The sequence below is a fragment of the Pezoporus flaviventris genome, unplaced genomic scaffold (assembly GCF_033815535.1).
Source record: "Pezoporus flaviventris isolate CSIRO_AGI_PZ_B2104156 unplaced genomic scaffold, CSIRO_AGI_Pfla_v1 ptg000006l, whole genome shotgun sequence".
NCBI classification, from domain to species: domain Eukaryota; kingdom Metazoa; phylum Chordata; class Aves; order Psittaciformes; family Psittacidae; genus Pezoporus; species Pezoporus flaviventris.
The window spans coordinates 21,818,509-21,840,966 of record NW_026892554.1 but is presented as its reverse complement, the minus strand read 5'-3'; the positions used below and the strand labels follow the sequence as shown (position 1 = coordinate 21,840,966).

Sequence of the window (22,458 nt, the reverse complement as noted above, 5' to 3'; positions counted from 1 at the left end):
TCATCCCGCCAATTATCAGGAATCTCCTCAGTTATCCCTGACCCCTGCTGGTATTTCTATCTTTCCAAGAGCTCCTAAGCACCACGTTTGTCCACTCAGTTGCTGCAAGGATCTGTGCCATTTGCTGTGAAGTCCACATTTTTCTCTACTTTGCAGATACTTCCAGAGCTGATGCCACATCATCAGCATCACCTGCATCAGCAGACACCTCTGCAGCACAGCTCTGCATACACTTTTCCCAGCCTCAGGGAGGGATTCAGTGTTCAGACTAGGTAGCACTAGCCTGGGACTTGAGAGGAAATAGCAAAGTCTTTGCCCAGAAATGCCTTTATTTCCTGTTTCGCATGAATTAAAACTTAGGTTTACCTCCCCCTGCCAAGCACAGCTTTCCAGGGCACCTAGCCAGGCCTGCTGCTGGGATGCAGAAAGAAGTACCCAGGGGACTGCAGTAACTGTGCCAGCTTTGGAGGAAAGCCCCAGATGTGGGTCAGGAGAGTGTTTCTGCTGACCTGGGATCTCTTGGCATCAATGCAACCTGCTGCAGCCAACCAGAATGCCAAAGAATGAGAGCAAGCCCAAAAAGCTTGAATCTTCATGATCTCCACACCGTGGCCAAGTGAGTAACTTGAGCATCTTCTGTGTAACAGGGCACTTTGACTACATGGATCACATGGGGATCTGTGCCTCTCTGCTGGTCCCCTTGGCCAGCCTTGTCCAGTGACCGGCAGGTCAGCGGGACCTTCCCAGGGAATGTACCTGAGGGGTGGAGTCAGGAGCAGGGTCAGTGAGGTGACTGTGCAGCCACAACCAGCTAGATGACCTCAGATGGAACACTCCACTGGGCAGTGCAGGCGAGGGCTTTGAAGCTCCTGAGGAGCCCAGTAGCACCACGGCATTCATGTCAGAAGGAACAGCTGGACTTTTCACCACTCTGCAGGAAAAAATGAGGAAAAGAATCATAGAATCGTGGAATGATTTGGGAAGGGACCTTAAGATCATCCAGTTCCAATCCCTGCTCATGGGTAGGGACACCTTCCACTTTACAAGGTCACCCAATGCTCTGTCCAACAAGGCCTTGAACACTGCCAGGGATGGAGCACTTACCACTTCTCTGGGCACCTCAGCACTCTCACAGGGAAGAGCTTCTGCCTTAGGTCTAACCTGAACTTCCCCTGTTTCAGTTTGAACCCACCACCCCTTGTCCTATCACTGCAGTCCCTGATGAAGAGTCCCTCTCCAGCATCCTTGTAGCCCCCTTCAGACACTGGAAACTGCTCTGAGGTCTCCACGCAGCTTCTCTTCTCCAGGCTGAACAGCCTCAGTGTTCTCAGCCTGGCTCCATATGGGAGGTGCTGCAGCCCCTGATCATCCTCATAGCCTCCTTTGGACTTGTTCCAACAGCTCCATGTCCTTCTTACGTTGAGGACACCAGAACTGCACACAGTGCTGCAAGTGGGGTTTCGGGATTGCAGAGCGGAGGGGCAGGATCGCCTCCCTCTACCTGCTGGTCACGCTAAAAACCAGAAGGCAAACCCTGCCTGGGATCACTCACCTCAGCCACGCTGCACAGCGTGGAGCCAGCTGCAGCTCCCTGCCTGCCCTGGGGCTCAGCAACGGCACCAGGGGCTGGTCAGCTGTGGGTAAAGCTGGATCCAGCCATCTCTGGAGGCGGGCACCCTGAAAACACTGGGAGAAACACCGCTGTGACACACTGGTCTGGCTTCTTGCCCACAGCCCTGGGAGCAGCGCAAGCGAGCAAGTAGCATCCCGGAGCACGCTGCGTCTCGGCACGGCAGCCAGCCCTCAGGATCGAAGCAGCACAGGTAGGATCAAAGCTGGGAAGGGAACTGGGTGTTTCCGAAGCTGCTGCTGGATGGTCCCCGTTCCCTGGGGGATGGTGAGCAGCCCTTTCCTAGCAGGGAAGCAAGGAAGAACAAGGAAGAAACGTTGGCCAAGTGCCATGGCAAAAACCCGGGGCTGGCTTCCTGAGCAGCATTCCTCTGCCCGCCATGGCACAGCACTGCCTCAAGCCAGCTCCTGGGACAGAGGGTTGGCACCCTGATGCCAGAGACAGGCAGTTTCTCTGTCCCCTCTGGGTTATTCCTGTTCCTTTGGATGGTGAGGAGTTACCTCCAGCCAGGGCTCAGTGAGGAGCAGCCGATGGGGCGCAGCCTGTGTTTTCATGGTGATTCACCAAGCGCCCTGAGCACAACACCCACAAGCAGGAGCCAGGTTGCTTGACAAAGAGCTGAACCAGGGAGGGTGGAGGCACAGGCAAGAGACTGGGGTGGAGAACAAACAGAGGAGGGGGACGAGAGGCCCAGCAATGTGTGCTTGTATTCTTGTCCCATCATGGGGACAGTCTGAGCATTGCAGCATGTGTCCCAGTGGCTTCAAACCTGTTTTACTCTGGGATGTACTCCATGGGAGATGGAGGAGTCCCATGGGAGATGCCTGAGTGAATGCCCAGATGCAGGACTGCAATGTGAACAGGCACTGGGGGTGCACATGCTGGCAAGTGGGCAGCAGACAGGTCTGTGGAGAAAGTTGGGTGGGGTGGAAGCGAGGAGGTGATTTTCTCCCCTATGTCCCTCTGGGTATCTATTTCCAGCCTGCACAGGCAGGAGGATGACGCTATGGAATGGCTCCTTCCCCTTCTACCCTGGTGCCAATCCGTGCTTCCCCTTTGACACCACCTGGGCCGTCATTGTCTCCATCTTCCTCTCCATGTTGGCCACTTTCATCATCATCCTGCCAGGGATCCGGGGCAGGGGGGTAAGTGAAAGGGCAGGGGGAGCTCAGCCATGTGGTCCCTGCCCTGTGCATCCCAGATGCCTCCTCTTTCCCAGACACAAAAACAGACTCGGGGAGCAAACATGCCCACAGGTTCATGTCCAGGCCTTTGGGATCTCTAGCAAGCCATGGGGGTGAGCTCCAGCCCACCCCAACCCAGCATGTACCCCCATACTAGAGCCACTAAAATCCAACCAACATTTACAAGGCACCCAGATCTGCACTTGTCTGGATTTCACTGGGAGCAAGCCTGGGTGACTTCACAAAAGTGGAAAAATAGGGTGAGGCTCAAAGACTTTGCTCCATTTTCCCCAAAACCTGAGTAAAAGAAGGAAATATGCACTGTGTGTGCCCCAGCACTGCTCACGGGGCTCTGTGTGGCCAACAGGCTCTTGCATGCTACATGCTTGTCACATGCTTGTCCCAGCAGTGAGGCTGGCCGAGAGATGGCTACCCCCAGGGAACACACTGAGAACCCACAGCAACTGCTTTTGTCTCCAGATGTGGCCAGCTGCCAGCACACCTAAACACATGAGGTTTGGGGAAGTGTGGAAATCCCAGCTCAGGACTATTAACAGGAGTGTCTCCATCCTCCTTCGCAGTAAAGGGGACAGCATGACTTTCCCAAATGGGCTGGTTTTGACCTTCTTTCTCTGCCTGGATCTCCCAGCTGCCTCCCATACCCAAAGGCAGGGATCCCCCAACCACGTGTGTCCCTGATGCCACCTGCTTGCAGAGCCTGTGAAGTGATTCCGAGGGGAGGAACAAGCCTGTTTCTCACTGTCTGGCATTCCTAAATGACACGCTTGGTGCTCAGGTCCCTGTGGCACAATCTGAGACCTGTCCCTCTCCCTGTTCACCCCTTGCAGCGACTCTTCTGGTTCCTGCGGGTGGTGATGGGTCTCTTCGTGGGAGCGGTGGTCCTCAGTGAGTACCAAAGTCCTGCGGGGGGAAGCTCAGGGATGCTCGGGACACGGGATGAGGAGCAAGGCAAGGGAGGGTGAACAGAGCAGCCAAGCACCAGCTCCAGCCACAGGATGAGTTTATGGGGAAGACAGATGCCCATATATGCCGGGGACCTGGCTCCAGCGAACTGTGGGAGCTGCACCTGTCTCATCTCTGAACGCTTACAGTATGCATAGACCACCTCCCTTGCAGTCACTGGAAGCCCACCACAAACTGCCAAGAGCCAGACAAACTGGGAGGGGCTTTCATGAGGACCAGTTCCTAGCCAGTGCCCACACATCAGACCTATTGCCTCTAGGACTGCAGAATGCACTGGGTCTGGGGAGAAACCAACCCAAGCAGGGATACCAGGGCCATGGGTCTGGGTTGATATTGGGGAAGGACATATAAGGCTCCTTGGGGCTTATAGCCCAGGCCTGTTCCTTGGGATGGGGTAGATAATGTTCAGGCTACGGTGGCCATCATTGCAGGTGCTTCTAGCCCTAGGTGTCTCACCACCAGACTATAACTTACTATAACTAACTTTTCACAGCCATACAGTTCACCAAGGACTGGGAGACCGGCTGGGTGACAGCAAACACCTCCTACAAGTCCTTCAGCCATGCCCTGGTAAACGTGGACATTGGGCTGCACATTGGCCTGGCGGGGGTGAATGTCACACTGGTGGGTGAGTGCATTTCACACCAGGAGAGGATTGGGTGCAAGTCTGACAGCCATGCACCTGGGTAACGGGGCTGTGGGCCCTTGAGGTCCCACACCAGGAAGTCTTGGAGCTGCCTCCAAGGCTGAGAAAGGTCCTTAGTCTTCATTATCTGGCAGGAAACCCAGTGCATCAGCTCAATGAGACCATCAGCTACAACGAGCACTTTGCCTGGAGCTTCGATGCAGACTACGATCACAGCTATGATGAAGGCCTGGAGAAGGGGCTCCCCAGTCCCATCCTCTACGTGGCAGAGAAGTTCACCTCCCAAAGCCCCTGCGGCGTGCACAGGCAGTACCGCATCTCCAGCCACTACGCCTCCCTCACACTGTGGTAATTCAGAGCAAGAGGTCAGCCCTATATCTGCTCACTGGGGAGGTGGAAAGAACCAGGTAGAGCACAGGGAGCTTGATAGAGCCACCCTCTTCCCTGTAAGGCCATGTCAAATCCTTGGCTGGTCTCTGTCACCCACCATTTTGCAGAATCAGGGATGCTTCCTGCACTGCCTGTCTCCCCAGAGTCCTCTTCTGTGTCCTCTTGCCTGATGTGCAAAATTGCAGTTGGAGAAAAATTATTCCTCATTTAAAGGAAAGCAGATGCAATTGTGTAGGGTGCAAAGTCCCCTCCTAAGGAAGATGCAAAATCTTAGTAAGATGGGTTGAGGGGATTTCCTCTTACATCCCAAAGATGGCATGAGACCTGCTGGTGGGGAGCAGGACAGACCATCAAGCGTGTGCTCAGAGGCTGTCTTGTGGCATTGAGCTGAGAGCTCTTGTGTGTGTTGTCATCACGGAGTCTCAGAGCATTCACATGTGTCTCAGAGGTCGTGGGAAAGGCACTGCAGGTGAGAGTGTGTCCTACAATTCTCCCTCTAGACATAGGCTCCAGGTCCCTGCCACATCTCCTTTTTTACTTCCAAGAAAAACAGCTAGCCCTGCCCAAACCTTCCTGCCATTGAGAAGGAGCATTTCAAGGCAGGGATGTTGATGTAAACTTATTTTTCATTATTATTTTTGGAATCAGAACATTTGTTAGGGTCACCTCCCCAGTGAGCTAAAGCCAAACCCCATGCACAGGGCAGGGCTGGCAGCTGGGCTCCCTCCAAGTGCTGAATCAGATGTGGGCATGGTTCCTTGTGTGGTTCTCCAAACAAAGGCCTCCCTTGTTGCCATTCTCCCTTTGAACAGGTGAGAACTGCCTGGGAGCAGCCACTTGTGGAGGACCACAAGAGTCAGAGAATGAGAAAGAAAGACCTCTAGAGGTCTTCAGCCCCACTACCCAAAACAGGGCTCATGTCAAAGCCATATCAATGTGCTTAGGGCTTTGTGAACTTCAGTACTGGATGTCCCCAGGCATGGAGATCCTTCTCCTGCACTGGGGATCTGTTCTGCATCTCCACCATTCATGCAATTATGGGATTGTTCGGGTTGGAAGGGACCTCCTTAGATCAGTCCGTCCAGCCTACTTGCTCAAGCGGGACCAGCTAGAGCAGGTTTCCTAGGGCAGTATCTTTCCATTAGGACGTGGAGAGGAGACCCTCAGAAGAGGCTCCAAGCATGACACCTTCTGCTCGGTTTTGTGGTCCTTTTTCAGGATGGCCTTTTGCACATGGCTCGTTTCCATCCTGTTGTTCTCCATGCCCATCCTGCTCTATGGTGGCTACATGCTTCTGCTCACTGCCGCACTGATGCTCTTCTCACTGCTCTTCTTCTTCACTGCACGGAGCACCGCTAAGTGCCCCATCCGGTTTGGCACAGCTGCCTTGAAAACAGACTATGGAGGATCCTTTTGGCTGACATTAGCGACAGGTGAGTGCTCAGCTTGCTCCTGGGGTTTTTATTCTCCATCCCTGCAGCAATGATGCTCAGTGATGCTTCAGCAGCACCTCATCCCTTCTGTCTCCATGGCTGATTGAAAAAAATTGTGTTTTATTTTGTTTTGATTTTGATTTTTTTTTCCAATGGAATACACGAATTCATCATAACAACATCAAGACTGGGAGAAAAAGAGCTGAGCAGCCACGACACCCTAATGGCCAAAGTTATCTGCATGGAGGTGTGCCCAATGGGGTGCTGTGAAAGTCAGAGCTCAGAGTCAGGGAAAGACCTGGCCTGGAAGCACCCTTGAGGGTCTCTCTCCCAGCCCTTGCCCAGAGCAGTGCTAACCGTAAAGCCATATCAGCCTTGTTCAGTCTGATGGTGCTTGTCCACATGGCTAGAGACCCCCTCTGCCTCTCAGGACCTGCCCCACATGGTCCCACTCATGGGCATGTTTCCTTTTCTCAGAGTGGAATTTCCCATGTTACAACTGTGCGCCTCCGAGAAGGGGAGTGGCCCTTTGTCAGTAGCAGAAGGTGGCGATTACATCCCCTTCAAGGTTCCTCTTTTTCAGGCTAAACAAACCCAGCTCCTCAAGCCTTTCCCCATACCTGCTGAGCTCCAGACCCAACTCTCTCAGTCATTTGCCAAGTTCATTGACTTTTTTGGTACCTCTCATGAAGGCATAACATCTAGATCCCATCAGAAGCACTTGGAACTTTGTATCAGACCCTAATCACGAGATTCTTACTGAGTCTTCTGCTAGAAGTACTGAAATAGAAATTGAGAAAGTTTGTGAAGTTTTGAAGCCAGATAGGCTGCATCCAAAGAATAAATGATGGAGAAACAATAGAGCTAGATAAAGAAATAACTCTTCTTTTCAAGGAACTGTGAAGAAAATAATTATATTGTCTAGTGTCATATATCGAACCAGAAAATCCATGGAAATGCCAGAGGGAGCAGAGCAGTACAGTCTGACAGACACTGAAATGTCTGTTATAATCTCAGCCCTTTCAGATAAAGAAGGAACTTTGTCAAAGTAACTTCCAAGTTATCTGGTAGCTGTGTAAAACCAATCACTAGGACACATAAGATTCAGGTCTATGCATTGATTAGTACTTAAGTAGGGCCAGACTATTCTGAGGTCATTTTGTAGAGGAATCGTGTTTGGTAATTCTCTTTGCCTTTAGTTTCTCCACCTGTTAATAGGGATAATTTCTTCAGAGACATGGGTTAGTGGTGGTCTTGGCAGTGGTGGGGTAATGGTTGGACTTGATGATCTTAGAGGTTTTTTCCAACCTAGTTGATTCTATCATTCTATTCTATGATTCTCTTTTGTGCTGCGGTGCCCAGACTGATGGCAGAGTCCACATGTGGAGATGAAAGCAACACCTTCCCTTGGCCTCCTGGCTGATGCCATGTGCCATCGGCCTCCAACCCCAGATCTGGATCTGGATGGGGCTGGGACACAGCAGGGCAGAGGTGCTAACGTGTCTCCCCATGCTGTGTATTGCAGGGCTGCTGTGCCTGCTGCTGGGGCTGGGTGTTATCATCTTCAACTCTGTGCAGCCAGAGAAACTGAAGCTTGTCTTTAACCTGGACGAGAGAAAGGGAGAAGAGGAGGGGTGGGACAAGCCTTACCTGCCTGCCGAGCCCAGCTCCTCTGCACAGGACATGCTGATGGTCTCCCTGAGTGAGCTTTGCGAGGTGACAGCCACCCAGCAGTAAGGGCAAAGCCCGAGGACATCCCTTCTGAATCCACTCTCCTGTCCAACTACACCAGAAGCATGGGTGGGAAGACACATAAGAGCCCGGTAATGAGAACATCCAACCCTGGAAAAGGATCTCAAATATGGCAACTTGCCCTCTCTTTTTTCTTTATTTTTTTTCAATGTTTTGTTGTTTTACTCACCAGCAGCTGGAAGAGGTTTTGGGGTAGAGACAATCCATGCCCCATCCCTGATTGTCCAGTTACAGGCACTGGGCTACTGCCCTTCCCCTTAGTCCATCCCCAACAAACCTTAAGAGTCCTAAAGCAGACACTGAACAAGAGCAAACGGGAGAAACCAAATACCTGCAGATGAATAGATATGAATGAAAGGAGTAGAGCCCCTGCAACAGCATCCCCACCCTGAAGGTCCCCAAGAAGTCCCCTCTGCTCAGGGATGGTCTTTCCAGCAGTGGCCAGGAAGAGTGAGGGGAGCTGTGCTCTCCAGGATGCCCTGTACCTGGTCTTGGTTGGAGAGCAATTTGGTAAGGAGGCCCACAATTTCTTACAATACTGGAGGCACCAGACCTTGGAGGACTCGTGGATTTCAGTCCCATACTGACACCCCACAGCTCAAGTTTGATGCAAGTCCAAGATGTGCTGGGCTGTACACTGGGCTGGAAATGGCACAGTCAGGGAGTTGATTGGTTGGCTCCTGCTTCTTACAGTGCTTATAAACACCCTAAACCACAGCCACCAGCCTGTGAGCAGCCTGTGAGTTGTTGGTGCTCTCGTAACCCTCCGAACAGAGGAAAAGATTTTGGTGGGAGGGAAGGAGAGGAGGAGATGGGAATGGAAGTGCTGTGGTGCCCCAGGAGTGGCTGTAATCGCTTAACAAGAGGTGAGCATCACACCCAGCCTGGGAGGGATGGGAGGAAGAATGTTTCAGGTTTGCACCCCTTTAACTCTGTGCAGGTTTTGCAACATTTTTGTTTGTTTGGTGTTTGCTCACTTATTCTCCCCTCTATCTATCTCAATAAAAAAATTGAACCTGGTCTTTCTCTTGTCTGTTGACAGAGGTGTCCCTCTGAGGGGTGGCTGGCTGAGGATGCTCTGTTACTGTGACATGGCAGCCATAGGGAAGGAAAGAAGGCCAAGGCAAAGGCAGAGGCGAGTTTTGGTCCCATATGGGGTATCTGACCATGGCTAGTAGGCACAGTGCAATACAGGCAAGTCAACACACAGTAAATAGGGTAACAGAGCACCCCCAGGAAAACAAACAGGGGCTATATAGGAAGGCTTTAGCTCCTGGAATGACCCTGGGCAGGTGGAAGGCTTGATGGGAGCAATACCCAGCTCAGCAGAGAAGTTTGCAGAGGGACCACAGTGAGGCACGGTGTGCTCAGATATGGCATCCTGCCCTATCCCATTCTAGATGGAAGAGCATTCAACCTAGAGGACCTACAGGACTCAACAAGCATTTAAGAATAGGTTGGAACTGAACAACTTGGATGTTCCCAATGGCATCTATGAGGTGATGCTTCAGCCTGCAGATGGACTAGATCAATGTGCAACCAACCCCTTTTATTTCATAGAACCATAGAATGGTTTGGGTTGGAAAGGACCTTAAGATCATCCAGTTCCAAGCCCCTGCCATGGGCAGGGACACCTCACACTAGACCATGTCACCCAAGGCTCTGTCCAACCTGGCCTTGAACACTGCCTGAATTGCCTTGAACACTTAATTGAACTGAAATTCAGTCCTCATAAACTTCTGCCTTTCCTGACATGTTCCCCTGGCATCCAAGCCTGGAGCAGGGGAGCTGGCAGCTCTGCATGCCCTGGTGCAATGAGTGCCTCCAGGAGTGGGGACCACCACCCTTGCAGAGCCCCAGGCTGTAATTTCTGAGTTTGCTCCACTGCTGGCACTGACTGTCTGGTTGGACTCCAGATTCCCTGCACACTGTGCGGCCAGAAGCAGCCTGGACCAAGAGCCAGGGATTTAATGTCAATTATTTTATATCTTCTTATCCAGGAAAAGCTCAGTCCAGCCAGGACACTGAGCCTGGAGCTGAGGTGGATGGAGGAGCTAGGACCTGCAGCAACATAACACAGGAGCCGCACAGCCACAGCTCTTATGGTGCATGTGAAGAAGCTACTATGACAGCATGTAGTGAGGAACATAATCATCCCTGAGCAATGGCCGTCATGTGTGCTCCTCCCTGTGGTGACAAGGAAAGAAGTCTTCAACAGGCGGGTTGCCAGCCCCATGACAAAGCCAGCCCCTGTTGTCCTGGCAGTGTTTAAGGGCAGGCTGGATGGGGCTTGGAGCAAGCTGCTCTAGTGGAAGGTGTCCCTGCCCATGGCAGGGGTTCAAACTGGGTGAGCTTTAAGGTCCCATCCAACCCAAACGACCCTGGGATTCTGTGACCCCCTGTTCTTCACAAGACACAATGTGTAAAGGGGTCTCTGCATCCCCCCTCATGTCATTGCCTCTGCTCGGTTGGCCCCATGCAAGCCGTGCTGCAGAAATCCCAGCTGTCCTGTGTTTGCTAGGAAGTGGGCAAGGCACACAGAAGTCTGATGTCTCTGTGCTTCAAACAGATTGAATTTTGTTTGTTCTGTTGATTTGGATTCAGGGCCCTGTATGTCTGATGCAACAGGACAAAGCTTTTCCTCTGGTGAGGATGCTACTGGGGGGAATCATTTCTAAAAGCAGGAGGTGAGGTTGGAGAGTCCCAGATGCAGTGGCAGAAAGAGCGGGCCTCCCAGCCTCCTGTGCTCTCAGGTGACAGGATCTGTCCCACACCAGCCCCAATAACTTGTGGTTGGTTGTAGCATCTCCCCACAATGCCTCTGTACATGGCTTGCTTTTGGATGCAAGAAAGACTCGAGAAAGGATCCTCCATTTCCCGAGGGAATTTTGTTGGTTTAATCTTACAGCTTCTGTCCTGCTACTAGACTAGTTAAAGTCCTTTTGAAACTCTCCTACATCCTACAGTGCACTGCTCCCCAATACAAGGGTTTTACCTTAAGGGCTTCAACGAGCCTCATCCTTCCTTGGGGATACCTCTGCCAGGGCAGCTTCCCCCATGGGAGGGATGTGTCTGAGGGGGACTTAGGATGAGCCAAGCCTCACAACCCCACTTGAGAAACCAGCCTCCCAGAATGCCCAAAGTATTCCAAAGGAGTGGGTTTTTAATGAAGTTTAATTGAAAATAATAACTCATGCCCATAAGAAATCACATTAGTGCAACACAAATGGCACGTGAAAGAAATAAGTAGCTTAACAGTGATGGTCTTTTCTCAGAAAGAAAAGAGTCAAAGTACTGCAATCAGGTCCTTTACAATTAATTGGACTGAAGTGGCCCAGGTCTCCAGCATTCAGATATGGAGATCTTTGTACCAGCCATGGAGACTTCATCAGGCAGGTGGGCTAGGACCCCATCTTCTGTTTCTAATAAAGCACCTTGATGCACTTCATTTCTCCCCTTGGTTGGGTTTGACTCCTGGCCTTGTCTTACATTTTGTGGTGAGCCCAGCCGGCTCAAGTGCACTCCAGTTGCACAGGGGCAGTGTCTTCCGTCTCCTTCCTTTCCTGTCACATCTTTTTGGCCCACACTAGACTACAAGTGTTACCTAAGAAAGCCCAAGTTGGAAACTGAAAATAACCACATCACCTCATTCCTCATGGGCAAACTCCATGGCATGTTCACTCAGTCTTTACTTCTGGAGCGTTTGTTTTATTCTAGCTCGTGCAGCATCCAGCCTTATGGCCTTTAGGTCTTTGCCTGGCCTTCCTGGGTAGGCCTGAAGGTCTACACTAAGTGTCAGTGCTTGGGAAAGAAATGAGAGGATTTAATCACCAGCTTTTTGAATTGCAGGTGCTCCCCGTAAGCACCAGTGAGCTCAGTTTCTGGGGTGAGAACTGCCCATCAGAGCATCACTGCACAAAGGGGTGCCAGGGATGGACCAGGAAGGGCATTTCTGTTAGAACAGAGATCCCCAGATGAGTGTGCAGCTCGAGCCACCGGAGCTGGGAGCTGCCCCAATGGCAGCCTGCTGGCTCCCTGCAAAGCCTGCCCTTTCCAGAGGGCATGGTCAGGGAGTCACAGTCTGCAAAGGCACTTCTTAGCAAGTACCCATCCCAACACAGATCCATGCACTCTTCAAAGGCAGTTGGATGGAAAAATGGGTCTCTGGGGACATCAAGAAGTGTTCGTGCTCTGTCCTTTCAGGTGCACTTCAGGGAATGAGTGAAAAAATGTTCTTCTAGATGATGTTAGGGTTGAGTTTGGAGGGCTGAGAAGGAGATAGTCCTCAGTTCGCAAAATGAAAGTTGATCTATGCTTCAGTCATCTCTTGGAACTCTTCTGCTTTGTCCTCATGGAGATCAAAGAAAGTTTTCAGGAGGTCCAAGTTGCAGTAGTGCAGTGTGACAACACTGATCCCAGCCACAAAACAGAGCAAGCCTGGAAGACACGCTCTCTAAGAACATTCCTGTCAACCCCAGCACACTCCCCCCTGTAGCCCTCCTTTGATGCTCCCCTGCCAGGGGACAACGCCTTCTCCTATGGAAGATGGCCTTCTACTGCATGAGGTAGCTTCAGCTGCTATGCTGAGTATCTTAAAACCCAAGCAAGTGATGCTCATCTTTTTTTTACTGCACCTCAGGGACTAAAACTCCCTCCACCGCTCTTGTGATGGGGATGGTGTTCCCCCAGCTGCCAGCCCTGTCCCCATCTCTGCCAGGATCTGTTTTGCCAAGGCCCAGGCTGGGGCTCTGGTGGGCTGCAATCCCCAAACTCGCTCACCTCCATTACTGGAGTGAAAGCACTGGGACTCTGGCACACCCAGAGACAAGGTGCTGTGCGCTGATGTAGCTTGCTGTCCTTACCAATCACCAGTGTGATCCAGAAGGATCCTCCATAGCCTGTGTGCAGGGTTGCAGCTCCAAACTGGATCAGGCACATCGTGGAGTTTCCCACAGTGGAGAATGACAGCAGCGAAAAGATCATGAAGGCCCCTGTAACGAGGAGCATGTAGCCTCCATAGACTAGGACAGGCATAGAAAAGAGCATGTTGGAGATGAGCCAAGTGCAAAAGGCCACCCTGGAGATAAGAGAAGACCAGTGCATTAGTTGTGCAAGTGCCACTCGCTAGGATGCTCTGTGTGAAGATTTCCATGCCGGAGGAGGAATCTGGGCTCCTGGTTGCACTGTATGAGGCCCAGAAGCTCTGTGGCACGCTGCAGTGATCTTGAGCCTCTCAGGCTGAGCAAGCAGATGTGCAATGCTCATGCTGCTACATCCAGCAGTCAGAAGCAAGGATTTCTTCCCATTGCTCAGCTCAGAGACTATGCCAGCCCCAGAGAGGCCACAGTAGCCCACTGAGTGTATCTAGACCATCTCAGCTCCCTGTCCTTCCATGTGTGGGGCACTGCAGACCATAGAGAGTAGCTCACCAGTCTGGGATGATTGCAGAAGCAGGCACAAGACATTTGCAGCAGCTCTGGACTTGGCTGAAGGGCTGGGTGACAGGGGAAGCCTTCAGCTATGGGCCAGGAGCTCTTGCTCCATGGCATTGCCAGGCCCCTTTCCTAGCTTCCTCATCCCTGCTGTCAAACCCAGAGGAGGGGGAACGGCACTACAAGTACCCCTATGGTAGAGGGGACCATCTCCTAGACCTGTGGACCAGCTCTCCCTCAGCCCAAGTGAGCAGAATCATGTTGCTGCTCAGCAGTTCCTCCTGAGGAGTTGAGATTGGCCCCAAAATAACAGCATTATCAGCTGTTCCTCATTGGTCCCACTCCCAGATATCACATACCCTCACAGATGGGAATGGGAGAGTTCTGCTCATACTCCTGACCCCATGGCCACTGAGGACAGCAGCTCCGATTGCATCCATGGGGATGGACCCCTGCTGTCATCACTGCATCATGGCAAGGATCTACACCACATTCCTCTCTTCTGTGCCCAGCTGTCATGGAGCTGACCAGCAGAGAGAACCAGGACCTCCTATCTGCTCACCCCAAGGTGCCCACAGTGTCACTGGTTTGACAACAAACCTCGCAGAGGTCCCTCCCTGCCCATAGCATTCCTCCTGCCAGTGTGAAATCGTCCATCTCAGAGGCCTAGGGACAAGGCAGCAAAGCCCTTCCCACATCCTTGAATTTCCCCTGCCTGCTCCAGGGGAGGAAGGCTCACCAGAGAGTGGCCGATGCGTAGTGGCTGGAGATGCGGTACTGCCTCTGCATGCTGCAGGGGCTTCGTGTAGTGAACTTCTCCGCCACGTAGAGGATGGGTCTGGGCAGCCCCCTCTCCAGTCCTTGGCTGTAGCTCTGGTCATAGTCTGCATTGAAGCTCCAGGGAAAGTGCTCATTGTAGTTGATGGTCTCATTGACCTGTTTCACCGGGTTTCCTGATGGAGGGAGAAGAGCAAGGTCCTGCTGTGTCCCAGCATCCAGGGTGCTGCCAGTCAGGAGCACGGGCACCCCAGGGACAGCAGGACTCAGAAGCCTGCAGACCAAGGGCGCTCAGACCTCCTGGGGCCATCAGAGCTGCAGATGGAGACATCAGACTCACCCCTGAGAGAGATGTTCACCCCCACCAGGCCAATGCCCAGCCCGATGTCCGCGCTCACCAGCGCTGGGCTGAAGGACTTGTAGGAGGTGTTTGCCCTCACCCAGCCGGTCTCCCAGTCTCCCGTGAACTGCACAGCTGCCAGGAAGAGCAAAGCTGGGGTTAAAGCGGGGCTGGTCTCGGGCTTTGCCGTGCCTCAGGGGGGAATCATCAAGGAGCAGACACAGTGTTCCCACCGCCGCACTGCAAGGGAGGGTGAGGAGGGCAGGATTGCTGACTCGGCCGCCAGGACGTGCCTCAACCAGCTCCCACGCCCTGGCAGAGCTCCTGTCCTTCCCTTGCTGATCATCCACTCCCTCCATCCGGGAGCGGGAGAGCTCAGATCCCCAGGGACGAACCCCGTGACCTGATTCCTCCTTGGACATCCTCTCCAGGACTTCCCTGCAAGCTCCCCACCACGATGAGCACCGCAGTCCCTGGGACAGGCCTCTGAAACGAGCCCGTTGCTCAGCCTTGGGAACAGGTGAGTTTCGTTCCAAGTATTAAGCTGTCTGATTGCACTACGAGTGAATAGTGAGAAGATCCCTGTCAAACGGAGGGGGCGAGGGGGTGGTGAGTGGCGTCACAGCTCTGACAGCCATTTCAGCTGGGGAACAAGGAAAGTTTGGAGCATTTCAGGTATAGATGTTTTGTCACAAAATACCCTTTCCAGAAACACTCTCACTTTGCAGTGGGCTTCATTTTCCAGCACTGAAAAGAACTGAAAGTGAAGGCAATGATTTAAACTCAGGCTGAACAAGAAAACCTACCCAAAAGTGAGCTCAGGTGCTGAATCAACTTATGGGGGCACTGATCCAGTAGCAGCTCTGCAGGAAAATTTTCTAGCTGCAGGGTTGAGCATGCCCTGCTGCTGCCAAACAGAAACCTGGACGCCAGCTTTAAAACAATGAATTCCTCCTGTGTGCCCAAGCAGCTACTGGCTGCATCCTTGTAACAGGAGTGGTGCTGGAGGGTTCTCCAGGGCTGGGCTGCCTAAAGGTGTGGAGCAAGCCCTGATCTCCAAACTCTGCCGTTTCCAGCCTGGCACCACGTTCCTGGGTGGCTCTGGTGGCATCTCCCAGCACATGGACATCCCTCAGTGGATGGAGAGCACCGCGTGCTGGACCATGTGTCACCTGGCCGAGTCCCACGGCTGGTCACACTTCTATCTACTTCTGTTGCCTGGTCATACCAGGGCTGCATCATTTAGGTTGTACTTCGTGATCCCTCACCAAGCAGTCTTAGGATCTGCCTTGTCCTTCACAGCAGAATTTCTTTGGTTTAGGGCCAGGGCTGGTTGCTTTCCCCGCCTGGCACCTTCTGTCTCCGTAGCACATCTTCCACTTACATGCCCTGAGTCGGAAATCCCACAGCCTGGTTTCCACCACCAGTGCCATTTATTACAAGAGATTTCCTGGTTTATACTAAATCAAATCATCTCCTCCATCTCCTCCCTCCTGCCTTGCTCTGTGCCTCTCTTTACTGCTTCCCTGCTCCCCCCCCCCCAACTCTCCCCCCCCCCCCCCCCCGTGTTTTATTTCAACCTGCTCTCTTCACATCACAAGGATCCTCTCAGCCTCCAAGCGTAGCTGGCCACACTCTGAGCTGCTCAGCCGTGCTCACTCAGCTTGTATGGCCAGAGGAACATGGGGCTGTGCAGCCCACCAGAGCTGGGGCTGTTCCACCTCCGTGGTGAAGTTACAGCCAACAAAGCTCCCTCTCGATTCAGGAGTGACCACAGCACCTCCAGGTGCCAGGGATGGGGAAGCCCTTTGGGGAAGCTGTGTGACAGCTTTGCAGGGTAGGTGTAGGGTAGCCCCTGCAACCAGCCTTAGCTGTGACCACCAGCTCGCATATCCGCGGCACAGACCCTGCCCAGGGTTTATTCCTGCCCCAAGCCCACCCCCCGTGGGATGAGCAGCACTTACAGACGATCACCACTCCCATGATGAGGCTGAAGAGAACCCGGAGAGTCCAGTACAGCCTCTGAGGGGACACAGGACATAGGACATCAGGCAGGAAGGAACAGCCCCGGCTCACCCCAAACCAGACAGGAGAGTCCCAGCACCCAGGAAGGGGGGAGCAGATGCTTATGTCCAGGAAGAGGGGTCACGCACCACCCGTCCGCGGATGCCTGGGATAATGAGCAGGAAGCTGCAAGCAAATGTTAGGAAGACCACGATCACTATGATGGTGCTGACATCAAACATGGAGGCTTTTCTCTGCAGCAGGTAGAAGGGGTACACGCCGTTAAGGAGAGTCATTCTGCACCTCCAGGAGCCTGCGGGAGAGAGGCGGTGGCAGCGGACATCCTGCACTGGCCTGCCCACTGCCTTGAGCCTGTGGTGGCTCAGTTCTAGAACAACTGAGGTCCACCTCAGAACTCCCCAAAGGGACAAGGAAATGTGACACCCCACCCCCTTTTCCATGCCCTCTCCTCAAGGCTTTTCCCCAGGAGCTGCAAAGTACAATCTGGGAAGGAGCCAGAAGCAACCCCTAGAGCTGGGGTGTGGGTCCAAGGAACATACAAACATCAGGAGGTTAAAGGAAACAGAGATAATGAAGTGTGTAATTCCCATTGGCAGCTTTGTGCTCCCACTGACACTTTAGTTCTAGCAGTTACAGAGCTCCCCCCATTTCTGGTTTAGATCTTTTCTACCAAAACTGATTACATGCTTAGTCCTTTTGTTTTGCTTATTTAATGGCATCTCTGCATGTAACTACCCCAGGAAACTGTTGAAAGTCAGGGAATGCCAAAGCTAATATGAGTCATGACCCAATACAATTTCATTCTGTCCCCGCATGGAGGAGTTGATTCAATTCTCATTTTCTGAAAAAAGTATTCATTGTAATTTTAGGTAAGATACAACCCAGAGCAATTCAGCCACAAAAAAGCGGGTCCCAAATCCCTAGAAGTGGGTAGGGATTACAATAAATATCATAACACCATTTACCTGGGCAGCTTTCAAAGCATAAATCAATATTTGCTTTCAGAATAATTCTCTGTTCAGTCACCCAGATCATGACAGCAATCAGTTTAATAGAGACTGGCTCACAACCAGTCTGGACCTGACCTTTTATTTACTCTCTTCTCTGGACTAGCAAAGATGTCATGTCTATTTACAAATCTTGTTCTGGGCCATTTTGCTGTATCTGTTTCGGGCTATTTCCCTGGAAAGCCAGGCCGAGAGAAAGGCAGCTTTCAAGTGCCATACCTGCTCTGATTACCTGGCAAGCAAGACTGGAATTGATTCCCAATACTATACTGTCAGACTGAAGTCCACCTCTGAGGTTCTGAGCCCAGCAAACATGCCCACAACACTGTCTGAGTGGCTGTAAGAAAAGAAATAAATGAACGGCTTAATGTAAGACAAGTTAAATCTCAATCACTTGAATTCCATCAGGTTTATTATATCTTTGGCCAAATTTCCTATGAGAAGCAATGAGGGCAGGACTGATTTCCAAGCCTGTGTTCACTGAAACATAACTCTGCAGCTTTAAACAGGTCAACAATTGAGAGCCCAGAACATAACATGGAAAATGTTGCCTTGTTAAATCTAAATTTAACTTTCAAACAATATCAAGGGATGTTGGCATTTCCTCTATACTCTGCATCTGCTGGGAACAGTTTTATAGAGAATATCCAGGGAAACAACCCTTTCCTTTGCTGTCTGCCCATCTTTCTTGCTAGATTAGCCTGCACAGAAGACCAGCTCCTTGGCATTTTTGCAGCTTTAAAGTAGAAAACTGGTGGCTGCAGCTCAGGACAGGAGAAAGTGAAGTTGTTGCACCTTGGAAAGCATCCTCCATGCAGAAGCGTGTCTGTGGCCCTAGAAGTCCTGTGCTTTTTTCTCTTGCAGTGATGGAGAGGGAAAAGACTAGAGACATCTTCAAGGAAGGATGAGTATTTTAGCAGAAATGGACAACTTCCCTTTTGTTTAAAATATCCTGGACTGGCAGGAGAGAAAGGAAAGGAGGCAGGAAGTTTCTCCTTACAGAAACCCTATTTTCCTGCCCCAGAATGAACCAAACTGGAAATGATCTTTTGGAAGTGCCCAGCCAAAACCTCCTTGCAACAGCAGTCCTGGATGGGTTGCTCAGGGCTGCAGATAGGTATTTTCAATTGAAAAAGGGAAATCCCATGGAAACTAAATGATCAGAGCTAGAATTTAGGGATGAGGCAGCGGGGGGAAGGGAGGGAGTGGATTTCCCTGCATTTTCCTGCTCCTGTGAGAAGGTCAAATCGGGATAGGAAAAGCAGCCAGGTCAACTCAAGGTGGGGATGTACCCTCTCCTCCCACCCTTGCCTGGCACCCCTCCAGCCAGGTGGGCAGCATCCGTGGTCTGCTTTCCTCAGGAGTGGGTGAGCAGTGGGGCACAGGCAGGACAGTGTTGGGGGCAGCAGCCCTTTCCTTCCGTCTACCCACCTTCCTTCCTACCTACCCACCTTCCTTCCTACCTACCTTCCTACCTACCCACCTTCCTACGTTCCTACCTACCCACCTTCCTACCTACCTAACTTCCTATCTGGTTTTCTACCTACATATCTATCTAGCTATCTAGCTAGCTACCATCTATCTATCCCTATGTACCTACTTACCTACCCTACCTGCTTGATTGCTTGCTTGCTTGCTTGCTTGCTTACTTACTTACTTACTTACCTGCTGGCGGTGGCAGCGGCAGCAGCGGGGCTCAGTCGGCACCGTCCCGTCCAGCGCTCTTATAGGCGGCGGTGGGTGCGGAGCCCTATGTAAATCCTGGCGGGCCCGCCCCGTCGCACAGCCCCATCGCGCAGCCCCCCTGCACCGCTGAACGGCCCCACACTGCAGCACCACCGCACGGCCCCTCCGTACCGCCGCATCGGTGAGCGCAGCGGCCGCGCGGGTCCCCGCTTGCGTGCGCAGCGGGTGGGTCTGGGGGACCGCGGCCACGCGTGTCCCGCTTCCCTCCGGCAGGGAGCTGGGAGCTGGGGCTACACACGGGGCTGCCTGCGGCGGGGTTGGGCTGCGCGCGTTGTCGCCAGTGGAGGGGGCAGGGGTCCGTGCTACACCCGTCTTGGGACACAAGCTGGGAACGGGGCCCTAAGTGCGGCGGTGGAAGGGATCGGGGCGCGCGTTTGTTTGCTGTGGGATGGACAGGGTGGGATGGGATCATGATGGGAACAGGAACCAGAGTCCTGTGCTACCGGTGTCCCCATCTGCTTGGGTACAAGGCACAGGATGAGATGGGGGGACATGTTCCCATCTACATGGGGGACCAAGGGGCCAGGGCCAGCTGGTGTCCCTGCCTGCTTGGGGCACACATGGGCATGGAACACTCGTGTCTCTGGTTGCATGGAGGACTGGGGGTGTCTGAGTCACTGCAGGGTGCGATGGAACCACCCACATCCCTGCATGTGAAAGAGAGGGGCCACAGGACAGTGGGTTGAGACTGTGCATATCCCTGTCTGCATGGCACAGCACACGGAGCAGCACAGGAGCATGTGAAGCTGGAACTCTCACCTGAAGCATGGGAAAGGAGCCTGTGCGACAGCTGAGTGCCACTCATACCCATCCTCCTTGGGCATGAGGTCCCCTAGCTCAGACCTGCATGCTCCTCCTATTGAGCGCATTCTGTAAGGGCTGCTGTGACTCAGCCCTGCCTGTCTGGATGGTCCTAGCAATTGCTGGAGAAGGCTTGATAGGCACGGGAGACATGGTGTCAATGTCCCCTTAGGCCCTTACGAACCAAGTTCTGACAGGGAGAGCTGCTCCTGGGGAAGGAAAATGGTTCTTGAGGTTTTGTTGGAAAAGGCCAACTGCTGATGTGCCCAGTAACTTGTAGGAAGACATAAAGGCAGCGTAGAGGCATGGAAGAGAAGTTCCGTGTTGTTGGGAAAGGCCTTCAATAGTCTGTGGCCCAACCTGCTGCTTGGAGCAAGACCACTACTGTCACTGTATCACATTAGCCACGGTCAAGGTTGGAAAGCCTCCAAAGACCTCCCCACAGTCTTGGATCGACTAGGCAATAAGTGGACCATGGAGATACGAAAAGTTCATTAGAACTGGCATGTGGTCTCATGGTTGGGGTCAAGAACAATCCCCCCATATGAGGGAATGGGAAGTTTGCTTAGTGGCAGAAGGAATTTTAAAACACATTTGCTGCTGGAGCCCTGCAAGAAGACCTAAGGGGAAGGCAGAGGTATGCTCCACTGTGGCTGTGGTGATGTGCTTTGAGCCTTGGCTTTGCCTCATGTTTCCTGAATGACTCTGGTAAATCTTCCATCGCACCTTCAGGCTTCTCCTCTCGATGGGGATTTTGAGTCATCAGGAGATAAATACAGCTGTGTCTATGGAGACTCCCTTAATACACTGTGATGGTCATGTGGACCTCTGTGCACAAGCAAACCACAATTGCTGCAGGTTGCTCAGGGTATCTCCTGACAAACAGGCCTCTACATCAGTTTTGGCAGGCTGTTTCCATGGGGAAAGCTTTCTGGCAGGAGAATCCCATGTGGTGATGGTTACTGGGCTCTGCCACTTCTGGCAGAGGTCCTGGGCATCTTCATGCTTCACCTGCTGGCCAGACTCCAGTGTTCCTCCTATGAGATGGGGCTCATGGAGCCTCTGGTTCCCACCAGCTGCTCAACCCAAATCTCACATCCACAAGACCATGCTAGGCAGAGGGCTGTGGGGTGGAAGAGCTCGCTGTCCCTTTGCACAGGAGCATGTTCCAGGAGGGCAGGGGTGGCACTGGGTGACCAGGAACACCAGCAGCAACTCTGAGGCTTTCAGCATCTCCCATACACATGGAAGTGAAGCCAGAAACAAAAATGCCATCAGTGAAGAGGCATTTTGACAGTGATTTATCCATGCTATGGAAAGCTAAACAAAGCAGTTTGCTTATTTTGTGACGTCTAGAATGCAGGTGAGCTTTTGTGGTGGAGGAGGAATGTGGAAATGCACTTGCTCAGAAACATCTTGTTTTCTAAGGCAAAATACCCATACTCTCATCTGGTGGAACAGAGTTAACACAGGTTATGTGCTATGCTCACAACCTGGCAGTGAGTGCTCTGTTACATAAACACAATTAAAGTGAGCACAAATGACTATTTAAATCTCAAACCACTTCATTTGTGGTTTGAGATTTAAACAAACAAGTGGACAGTGTATTTAGTGGCGCATATTTTACAATCTGTGCCATTGCAATTCCCAGTACATCAAAAATTAATCCTATATAGCTGCTGGCAAAGTGTAAGCTTTTCTGACACCATTGTTTCTTTAGGTTTTGATTAAAACAATGAAAAAAAGAAGCCAAAAGTATTGTTTTGGCTTGTGAGCAATGTAGGAAAAGCTGAAACCCAGGCATCACTGCATCTCTTGGTAACACAGCTCCTCTGAAATGATGCTAGTCTTTGAATGCGTACCCACAGTTCTGGAACAAGGGACAAAGAGCTGTATTTAGTGGAAAACCCTACCTTGGAGTTAAATCCAAGCTTGGCATTCCTGTGCATAGAAAGCCAGCGGCAGCATTGTATGACCAAAAAATGTGGTCTTCATTGTCCACGGCTGAGAATCCCTCTCTTTTAGTTAGGCATTGGATGGGGTTTTAAAAGGTTCAGGTCCCACTCCTGAAACTTGCTCTAGATCCAGGGCCTTTGTGGAAAATGAAATGACAGTCATGAGAAAGGATGGTCATGAGAGAGTGCTGTCAAGTTAGCCCAGAGGTGATCCAGCTCTTGATGTGCGGTACCAACACCCCTGGGGATGCAGGGAATTGCCAGCTGAAAACTGTCTGTTTCTTCAATGAAGAGCATGTTTCTATAGCAGAGTTTAACATCTTCCTGCCAGGGATGATGAGTTGTGAGCCTACAGC

The 22,458-nt window shown here is 52.0% G+C and overlaps 2 protein-coding genes across 2 annotated transcripts; one reads left to right on the top strand and one right to left on the bottom strand.

Annotated features, from left to right (window-relative positions):
* Positions 1-1,652: 1,652 nt before the first annotated feature.
* DUOXA1 (dual oxidase maturation factor 1) lies at positions 1,653-8,159 on the top strand. The gene is made up of 7 exons (XM_061446416.1): positions 1,653-1,823; positions 2,612-2,775; positions 3,663-3,720; positions 4,292-4,426; positions 4,579-4,792; positions 6,053-6,267; positions 7,793-8,159. Exons 2-7 carry the CDS (start codon positions 2,629-2,631, stop codon positions 8,002-8,004), a joined length of 981 nt encoding a protein of 326 aa, XP_061302400.1. The 5' UTR covers positions 1,653-1,823; positions 2,612-2,628; the 3' UTR covers positions 8,005-8,159.
* A 3,747-nt stretch (positions 8,160-11,906) lies between these two features.
* Positions 11,907-16,883, bottom strand: DUOXA2 (dual oxidase maturation factor 2). The gene is made up of 6 exons (XM_061446415.1): positions 16,722-16,883; positions 16,533-16,590; positions 14,569-14,703; positions 14,191-14,404; positions 12,882-13,096; positions 11,907-12,456 (listed from the first exon to the last, which is right to left on the bottom strand). Exons 1-6 carry the CDS (start codon positions 16,866-16,868, stop codon positions 12,329-12,331), a joined length of 897 nt encoding a protein of 298 aa, XP_061302399.1. The 5' UTR covers positions 16,869-16,883; the 3' UTR covers positions 11,907-12,328.
* Between the last annotated feature and the right edge of the window lie 5,575 nt (positions 16,884-22,458).